We start from the raw sequence: 10,300 nt of genomic DNA, 5'->3' as shown, positions 1-10,300 counted from the left end.
TTTTAAATTGTATTTTATTTACGAAATTACAAATGCATAAAGATTTAACTCCTTGCAGCGTTTGCAGGTGGAAGTTCACTTATATAATGTGTAATAACACACCTTTTCTTCGAGCCGATTCGTTTGTTACATGTAAATAAATTAACTAAATAAAAGTGTGAAATTAAATTAAAACAAGAAATATTTAAATAATAAGCTGTAAGTCTTTATAACTTAGTTTAGTTTAGTTTAGCTCATTTTTGTGCTGTGCAGCTTTTAAAGGCCTGAACAGTCGATTTGAAGTCCATCCAATTCCTACACGGAATTATCGCTTTATCTCCTTATAGGCTTAGGCCTGGTGCCACAATATTCACAAATCAAGGCACTGATTCTGGATGCAGCACATTTAAGAGGATATTTTGTCTAAAAGACGGATTTTTTTTAGCTTCTTTTGGAAACTCGATTATTTATTTGGAACAAAATGACGAGAAAAAGAAACCCAGTTATTTCCATATAGCCCAAACTTGTTATATATTAGCCTATTATTATTATTATTATTATTATTATTATTATTATTATTATCATTATTATTATTATTATCATTATTATTATGTTTGTTGTTGGTTTTACACAGATTTGTTTTGAATACTGTAGAAACACTGCATGTGGACTTTGCCTGGGGTTGTGTCACACTGAGATCATTTCATGTCTGGAGCAGGGACAGCAGCTTTGTGCGGGCGGACCACGCCCCGGGCCGGGCTAGGTTAGCGCTCTGCTGCTACATCCGGGCGCTCCGTTCGGTTTCCAAGCCCTGCGAAGATGGCGACTTCAGGGAGGAGTGCACTATTATCCTCCAATTCAGCTGGATCTAGGAACACACTGGAGAACTCCAACCCAGAAGAGGATGATGGGCAGAACTTATGGTGGGCGATGGCTGATTAGAGCTGGTTTATTGGGAGCAGAATTTGGGGGCGCGGAGGGTCCACTGTGCTGGGATAAGGATGGTTTGACAGCTAGCCTGCTAACGAGGCTAGCTAGCATCAGCACCAGACTGATTGGGCACTGGTGACACAGCAGCAGCAGCAGCATTACTACTAGCTCGTTTTAGCTTCTCGCTGTCACTCGTTTGTTTGTGAATGAATGAACAAGCATGTTTGGGCGTGTTGTAACGGGGATGCTCTGTGTGCAGGTCCACAATCCTGAGCGAAGTGTCAACCCATTCAAGATCAAAGCTACCGTCTGGGAAAAATGTCCTGGTCATGGGTGGGTATCTGTGTTTGTCTGCACTCTCCTGGCTAACCAGTAGGCACCGTTAGCTCCAACAGCCCAGGAGCTGGTGATCACCTCATCCGAGCAGTTAGACTTAATTTTGCTCCCCTGCTAAGCTAGCATCTCTCTGGACTCAATGAGGCTTTGTTGTTGATGCGTCGGCTAGCTGAGGAGAGGTGGAGACAGGTGTATTTTCTAAGCGCCTGCACTGGCGCGCGGTCATGTACGCGCGCGCACGCACACACACAAGCTCACGACGATATGTAAGCTAATACAGCCGCTTTGAAAGCCTGCAAGTCATTCTAGCATTCAGCGATGCTAGTAGCAGCTAGGCAGAGATGGTTGTGAGTGGACGGGACAGACCAGCGGACTGTGTTGTTGTTTTATTGTGCAGGACCACAGAGATCCGCGTGGGTGAAGCGGACAGGGTGCCTCCCTGTCTCGCTCCGTTCTCGTGCCACGACACAAAACACTGTCTGCACATCCGCCCGGGATAATCCGCAGCTCGCACACCCATTCCAGCTAATCAGACAGCTATACCCGTGTACAATGAAGGCGAGAGGCCATTTAACTATGATGTTACCTGTGACAACATCATCAGCACTGCTTTGTGATGCCTTGAGTCCCCCTGTCGGTATAAGTTAATATGGCAGAGAGCAGGAATGGATGCAGGTCTGACCTAATCACATACAATAACAATGCTATTGTGTCGGCTTAAGAGGATAGCAGGAACTGCTTGAAATGTCTCCACGTAAGCACAGCATATTGTATCGTCCTTAGATCGCGCTTTAAAACAATAACCCCTGTGACATAAACAAGAACGTATTAACCATAGACAGTTTATTTGATTCAATTCAGAGTTTTCTGATTTTTTTCAATGGAAGCTTATTTATGCCATCGAATTTTTATGCATTTATTTATTTACCAGGCAAAACTTAGTGAAAATGTATGACAAAAAAAGACTAATTTGATGAAAGTAATAGCTAATGCCATTTCGTGTTTATTATTATTAAATTATATTTTAAATGATAAAAAAAGGATTTCATTTTTTACAGTAATTTTTTTAAAGACAGTTTCACAGTTCTTTGCAATTTGCATAAAACACACATTAAATATAAGTGTATATATCGTGATATAAAGGACACAAATGTAATCATATATTCATACCTGTTTATATGCAATGATCTTTTCAATAAAACATTGGTGGGAGTCATAGTCAAAAGTGAAGGGCACATTCCCAGAATAAACTAAAACTAGTAGTAAACATGCAGCAAAGAACCATAAAATCCATAATCTATATAATGTGTTCTAATCAGGCTGATGCGTTTTGTCTTTTCTGTAACATCTATCCATTCATTTTCTTCCACCTATTAGAGTCAGGGTTGCAGGGGGGCTGGAGCCTATCCCAGCTGTCATAGGGTGAGAGGCAGGGTATGCCCTGGGCAGCCTGCCAGTCTGTCACAGGGCTAACATAGACACAGACAGCCATTCACACACCGGTGAGTCTAAACTCCACACAGAAAGGCCCTAGAATCCAGGAGCTTCTTGCTGTGAGGAGACAGTGCTAACCACCCCGCCGCCTGTCTTATTAATAATACATTTGAAGTTTGCTGGTTAGACAAAGAAAGCAATTTTTGTGGCACACCTTGACCTACAGGAAAATGCTTCCTATATATTAATATTATAGGTATTACCTTTGAAGTATGTGCAGCTCATAACACCAGATGGAAGTTAATTATCAAATTGTATACCTGAAACAGGGCTGTAGTGTATTGGTAGACCTCAGTTTTCATGCTACTTAAAACGCTTTTTCCAAATTTATTATTATTGTTGTTGTTCTTGTGTTGTTGTATCTGATTGGGGGGGGGTGCATATTGTGTTTGACTGGTCATATTTACTTCATGTTATGTACTGACTTTATGTGTGTTTAGGTGAGGTGGGCTCGGGAAAGACCACTTTGGTTGCAAAGCTACAAGGGGTTGAAGAGTACATGAAAGGCCGTGGCCTGGAATACCTCTACTTCAGTGTTCACGACGATGACATTGATGGTAACCTGCAAACGCCTGCTGTTCACAAAACAAATTACCGAGTCTTACTGTGCTTCTGCTTTTGCGACTGCAGAGTAAACTCGAGCGCTGAATATATCAGGAGGCTGTGTCAGAATGTTTACTTTAACCTGCTTTGTGTGTGTGTTTGTGTGTGTATTTAGACCACACTAGATGTAATGCCTGGGTGTTAGACGGAGACCTTTACCATAAGGGTCTGCAGGGAGTAGCTGTACCGGTGGACTCTATCGACAACACGTTGCTCCTGATAACGGTTGACATGTCGCGGCCTTGGAACGCCCTGGACTCTCTCCAGAAGTGGGCCGCCGTTGCTAGGGAACACATCGACAAACTCCGAGTCCCCCCAGAAAAGCTGCGGGAGCTGGAGCACAGACGTGAGTCATACTGACAGCAGTCAGACTTAGAAGTAATAAATCATAATTTCTTCACAAAAATTGATCTTAGGAATATAAAATGTTACTCGGAGAAGTGACATCTTTGTAAAAGACTTAAATGGGTTTGTCTAAAGAGGTCCATTAGAAGAATTCTAACAACAGGTTTTTAAAAACTGACCTCTTCAAGGTCCCAGTAATTGCTAATCTGTCTGTGCACCTTAACGGTGTTTGTTTACATTTGTGCGCAGTGGTAAAGCAGTTCCAGGAGTACACGGAGCCAGGTACCGGGGAGGATGGAGCACCGCAGAGGAGGAGTGAAGAAGAAGAGAGCGTGCTGCTGCCCTTAGGAGACAACACACTTACACACAACCTGGGAATACCAGTAGTGGTGGTCTGCACAAAGGTACACATAACACTGTTTCTCCTCCACACGTTGCAAAAGTTGTACCATGTGTAATTTTAAGCTTCGTGGCCTTTTGGGTCTATTTGTTTTTTTTAGCAGGAAAGGTTTCATCTCATAGCAACACAGTGCTTATTTTTTGCATCTCTGCACAAGCATTCATCTCTGACGTCTGTTTATCCGTTCCTCAGTGCGATGCTATCAGCACACTGGAAAAGGAGCACGACTACAGAGACGAACACCTGGATTTCATCCAGTTCCACATCAGACGTTTCTGTCTGCAGTGTATCCTTCCTTAACAAACTGATGGCTAGCGCAACCTGTAACGCAAAAGTCGTACTGTTGTAGAGAACGTAATGAAAATGTGGTACATATGCAGTGTCTTTACGTCGCTGTGGAGCTTTACATTTTGTCTGTTCGCTTCTATGAGATGTTTTGTCCATAGGATTTCCCTGGCACTGTAAGCTGTTAAAAGTTGAACTGTTGACGATGCTTTCTTTTATTTCTGAAAACTGAGTTCAGTTATTGTCAGAGTTCACCCAGTATTGCTTCAAGTTGTTTGTTTCTCTGCATAATTTCACTCAGTCAATAGTGAGTGAAAGCAGGATTTCATTTTTCAGGTTTATTGTGTTTAAAAACGAGCACAAAGACTAAAATAATTGCACGCTGTCTCAGCTCTTTTGTGCCCCTGTAGCAATTATAAGCCAGAATTGGATTTTTCAGTTGTGTCACTGTTATCAAAAGAATGTTGTTTTTGTTAGTGTTTATCATCGTTTCTGACTCTAGAAATTGGAGTGTTGAAAATATCCTTGACAGCCGTGTCAGACGGCGCCTCTCTGCTTTACACATCAGTGAAGGAAATGAAGAACCTGGACATCCTGTACAAATACCTGGTCCACAGACTCTACGGCTTTCCGTTCCACTGCCCTGCACAAGTGGTGGAAAGAGATGCCGTCTTTATGTAAGCTGGGTTTTGCGCACATGTGTGCATATATAAAGGGCTGTGGGCACCACCTGTATCTGTTTTGTAACCAAGTCTCCTCCCTCCACCAGTCCATCAGGTTGGGACAACGAGAAAAAGATCGCCATACTTCATGAGAACTTCCAGACAATAAAAGCAGAGGACAGCTTCGAGGATGTAATAGTCAAGCCACCAGTCAGAAAGGTACATGCTGAAACATCCTCTTATGCCAGTAAATCCCACCAAGTAACACTTAGATTACTATTATAATATCATATGCTACCACAAGCCATCATTTTTACAGTTCATAGTGGTTGCACTAACCTTTAATGTCCCTGCAGGGGCTCACAATCATGTTTGTTCAAATCCAGTTGCTTTTGAGCTACAAAGAAGCAAAACATTGATACATTTATACGTTGTGTTTTTTCCTCTTTCCTTTCATTAGATTGTGCACGAAAAGGAGATTCAGGCAGAAGACGACCAAGTGTTTCTGCTAAAACTGCAGGTCAGAAAACATTTCACCGGTGTCGATGCTATTTGGGTTTGCTGCTTGCAGGTGCTCAAATTAACTCACACTTGAGGGTTTTAATATGTTAATGAAGTGCTAATTCGAGTGCGTGTGCATGTTGTGCTCTAATTTACAGTCGCTGCTCGCCAAACAGCCCGCTGTGACAGCAGGACGACCAGTGGTGAGCGGTCCATTTTATTTATTTATTTTTTCCTCCTAAGTTTTGGCTCGGATGATAACAGAAAGCTCCCTCCAGTGTCCTTATGTGTGAAATCAACTTTTTTTTCCCCCCTGAATATAGGACACCACAAGCAGGGCACCCACGGGCTCTCCGAGGACAAGTAATCGCTCTGCAGCGGCCAACGTAGCAAACGCTATGCCACAGTCCGGTATGTCAGGCATTTCGTCCTTACGCACAGACTCTCATGTCGGTTTCTCTCTAAATGCATTGCTGTTTGTACATCTGTGCTCATGTTTTTCAACTCGAGTCTCATTGTGCTGCAGGTCAGACTAGTGAGGGTGTGCTAGCCAATTTCTTCAACAGTCTACTGACAAAGAAAGCGGGGACGGCAGGGCCCGGCACACCAGGTGGTGGCAACAATACACCGGGAACTGTACGGAAGTCAGGTGAGAACACGCTGAGGCGTTGCTTTTGTACCCCTGAATAGAAGTGACCTGTTATTCAGCTCTTTGAAGACATTGCATATTTATTCAGTACTCATCACCTGAGCTTCTGTTTGTTTTTGTCACCTGTTTGCCATCCTTCCTCTAGACTCTCATCCTCACACTCCAGACATAAACACAACCCTTAATAAAGACAATCATTACAAGTTGCACAAACTTACACCCATCACTGTCGTCTCTATGTCTGTTTGTAGCTCCGTGTGAATGTCTTTTCCTCTTAGCGAACCCTCACTGTCTTGTGTGCAGTCTCACTGTTAACGCCATTCATAATGTGTGTGTGTGTTTGTGTGTGTATGCACTAGTCAGAGGATGCTGGCCACGTTAAGGTGTGTGTGAGCAAGATATTTCTCATCATTATTGCTTGTGTATGACACCGAGAGCACCCATTTATTCTTTTGTCACGCCTTCTCCAGCATCCAAAGCAGGAATATTGCTGGGATCAGACTTCCTGTATCACTATTTACTTCTCGTATCCGAATCAAAATCAGAAGACTTTATTTATCCCCGAGGGGCAATTAACAAACAACCCAGCAGCATACGTTGAAGATAAGGACAATAAGAACAGGCAATAGGAGTGAAATAATAAATACACAGAATATACAGTATATACAGTTTTAAAATTACACAGTTTTAAAATTAAAGTGACTGAAGGTGAATAAATAACTGCAAGTGACTAAAAGTGAATAAAGTGTCAGTAGTGTAAGAAGAGTGTAGTTTATGTTTATGGGTGTGGTAAATGTTCTTATTGGCTAGAGTTAAAAAGCAGGGTGGCTTTGGGGACAAAGGTGGCTCTCCTCTCAGTCCTGCATGAAATGCAGCAGAGACAGAGACTGGGCTGCGGGCTTTCTGTTTATGTTAATTTATTTACATATGATCTATCCTTTCAATATGGAGGTTATATGATGTCTATTAGGGCTGCCACGATTAGTCGACTAGTCACGATTACGTCGACTATTAAAATCGTCGACGACTAATTTAATAGTCGACGCGTCGTTTGAAGCTTTGTAAGATCCCAAAAGACGCAGGAATAAGTAGTAGTATTTAAGAGTGTAATAACGGACTGAAACAGAAGATGGCAGCACTGCATGTACAAGGATGCCAGCTGCCGTTAAACCCCGAAGAAGAAGAAACTGTGTTCCAGAATTCATAGCGCGGCCCAGCGCAGTTGTCAACAATGGCGGCAGCTAGTTAGTTTTAATATTACAATTATTATTCTTTCTGGGTCACAAAATAAACGTTTAACATATTTTCAGGTGTACATTTTACGTCCAATGGATGCATGATCTGATTAGTCGACTAATCGCAAAAATAATCGGTGACTAGTCGACTATCAAAATAATCGTTTGTGGCAGCCCTAATGTCTATATATAAGTTTGCCCGAGCTGAGAACTAAAGTAGGGGTCCAGGAGATGATCCCATGGCTATTTAATTACTTCTCCGCCATATGCCTAAGTTTTGCCTTCAGAGATGCAGTTAGTCTCACTGATCGAACATGTAATAGAATAAATGTGCTGATTTTTGTGGCTAGGAGCACATGTTCAAAATGTGAAGATTACCAGCAGTAAACCAGGAAGACAAGGATGAATGGATTTTAATGACAGTCGCATCCCATTTATTTTCCCTAATAGCCCTGTCTTCTTGTTACTCTCTCACTTTAAATAATTTGAATGATTTGTTTGCATGTTGCGTTGCATTTCTCACCACTAACATCTGCCAAAGTCAGTGCACATGATTCTGAGTAAGGCTGGGTTATATGAAGGAAATCTATGTCAACACTTAAAAACACAATAGCTGTAAACAATTTACATTGTATAGCCAGCATACATGCAGGTGCAGCCATCATGCACACACTGTGGAAACTTTCATATTCAAATGAAAGCTTTATATTAATATAAAAATTGTATATTTATATAAAAATCTTTAGTTTCTAATATATTGCCTTTTGCTGTGTAATTTAGATAACAAGTGCAAGAAGAGCCAACATGCAATTGAATACAATACTTTGATGTCTTTTAAAATAGGATTGATATGATCACACAGTTATTGCACAAATGTGTAAACCTGGACAGGAATAAATGATCTCTTTCTATATCTAGATAGGAATGGCACTAATAAAGACTTTGAAAAACATATTTTACCACCACTTTGCATCGTTGGCTTGGCTCCCTCTGTTGAGCTATCGAATTTATAAGCCTATTGTCATTATCCTGAGGAGCAGCAGAAGCGCTGCGGTTCCTCATGCAAATGAGTTGAGACAGAATGAGACCACTGAAACCAGTGCAGTCGTCTGCTTGTATTATAGATGAAAAATATCCATTAATGGTACTAAAATCATGTTACTTTTCATAACTATCCATGATGAATAATAATCAGCTTCTTCCCAGCTCTTATTTTAACCATGTGCACTTAGCTTTTTTTTTTTCTCTCTCTCTTCCTATTGCATTGTGCATTGTTAACCACTCAGTGCTGTGAAAACGCACTGCTATTTGCTGCATTGGCTAAGCAGCTTGTGTATTTGATTGTTTACTCTGTGACATAGCACCGATTTGTACGTCCCTGCTGACATTTGCAGGTTCAAAGCTGGGCCTGAGCGACGTCCAGGCAGAGCTGGACCGCATAGCCAGCCGAGAGACTGACTCTGACTTGTCCAATGCCAACGAGACCCCTGCCACCGATGGGCAGGACACATGAAGACCAGCACCCTGCTCTCCTTCCCTCCATCCCCTGCACCTCACTCACCGTCCGCCTCCCTTCTTCCCTCCACTCTCACCCTCCACCTCGTCATAAAGATGCAGGGAAAAGGGAACAGGTGGACATACCAGTTTTCCCCCCTCCCATTTCTCCTTCACTTTCTCCTAAAGGAGACGAACTCGCCCTTTACCCACACTTCGTTCCCGCTCACTCCCTGTTTTCTTCCCAGCTGTTACACCAAGGACAAGTATTTGTCTCTTTTAAATACAAGAAGGTCTGTTACATGAAAGTATATGGTTAGTGGGAGGGGGGCAATGGGGGTGTGAAGGCTGGGATGAGAGGTTGGTTGGATTGCAAGAACGACAGCAATGGTGTTTTATCCATCCATTGATTGTGATGGTACAGGTGGTGTTTTTACTGTAGGAAATGCTGAGGGTGCATGATGATGAAACTGCACTTAGGTAATAACATAGGGATGAATGTGTGTGTGTGTTCATGTGTTTAATGTATGTCTGGTAAGTCACACTTGGCCAGAGGAAGACGTGTAGAAGAAGAAGGAAAAAGAAAAATGCCTGACATTAAAACTGCAAGAAGTTTTTTTTATGATGAAGGGGAAAAAAACATATTAGTTTTGTGTGTGTGTGTGTGTGTGTGTGTGTGAGTGGTGTGTGTATGAATGAGAGTGTGAGAGTGAGGCAAATAGAACCGTTTCATCGAAAGATTTTTGGCTGTTTGCATTTCAACCAAATGACAAAACAAAACAAAAACATTACTATGCTCTTACACTAGAAACTCTTAAAACAGTGCAAACTCTAATTGCAGCAACAGAGTCTGCATCACTACACAAACCAAACATCAGACCTGACACTCAAGCTCTTCTGTCATGGTTCCCTACGATTGGCCAAACTGCCCCTCGAGGTACAGACCAGACTATAACCTGAAAAAAGGGAAGGTTTCAGAGGGTAGGTGGGTAGCTGAGCTTTACTTGTTCAGAAACACTAGCGATTAAGTTCCATAGTTACTGCTGGCTGGGGGGGGGGGGTCACAACAAGAATGTACAGTCATTGTCTCGCTGATCGGTCCCGTTATTTCAGATCTCTGTGTTGACGTTTGTATAATCAGATCTGTCAATCAGTTAAATAAAAGTTGTATTTATTCGGATTCATCCACCTGGCTTCCGTTTTGTTTTTTCACAGACAAAATCTGCAGTCTCTTAAGTTAGGTACCTGAAGGTTGAGCCCACCCCCACCCTCTTCAGTGACCTGCAAGTGACCTTGGATTATCCTTTGTTTTGAAGAATGAAAAATATCAGTTGTGGCCTTTGGTGCACATGACTTGCAAGTGGATGAAACATAAGAAGTGTTTTCA

The 10,300-nt window shown here is 42.1% G+C and overlaps 1 protein-coding gene across 1 annotated transcript; it reads left to right on the top strand.

The window, feature by feature from the left end:
* The first annotated feature begins 709 nt into the window (after nt 1-709).
* Nucleotides 710-10,101, top strand: dync1li1 (dynein, cytoplasmic 1, light intermediate chain 1). Its single transcript, XM_003444118.5, has 13 exons — nt 710-902; nt 1,169-1,242; nt 3,180-3,296; nt 3,458-3,688; nt 3,937-4,091; nt 4,280-4,373; nt 4,914-5,049; nt 5,142-5,253; nt 5,495-5,554; nt 5,694-5,738; nt 5,859-5,946; nt 6,062-6,184; nt 8,814-10,101. Exons 1-13 carry the CDS (start codon nt 799-801, stop codon nt 8,930-8,932), a joined length of 1,458 nt encoding a protein of 485 aa, XP_003444166.1. The 5' UTR covers nt 710-798; the 3' UTR covers nt 8,933-10,101.
* The last annotated feature ends 199 nt before the right edge of the window (nt 10,102-10,300 follow it).

The sequence above is a fragment of the Oreochromis niloticus genome, linkage group LG22 (genome assembly GCF_001858045.2).
Source record: "Oreochromis niloticus isolate F11D_XX linkage group LG22, O_niloticus_UMD_NMBU, whole genome shotgun sequence".
NCBI lineage: Eukaryota > Metazoa > Chordata > Actinopteri > Cichliformes > Cichlidae > Oreochromis > Oreochromis niloticus.
This window is presented reverse-complemented; position numbering and strand designations above follow the sequence as displayed.

Excerpts from the sequence above, each read along its gene's own strand:
- dync1li1 (XM_003444118.5), top strand. The coding sequence starts at position 799 with ATGGCGACTTCAGGGAGGAGTGCACTATTATCCTCCAATTCAGCTGGA. Across the intron at positions 4,374-4,913 it reads CAGACGTTTCTGTCTGCAGT|ACGGCGCCTCTCTGCTTTAC; the intron begins GTATCCTTCCTT and ends CAGCCGTGTCAG. Across the intron at positions 5,050-5,141 it reads GAAAGAGATGCCGTCTTTAT|TCCATCAGGTTGGGACAACG; the intron begins GTAAGCTGGGTT and ends TCCCTCCACCAG.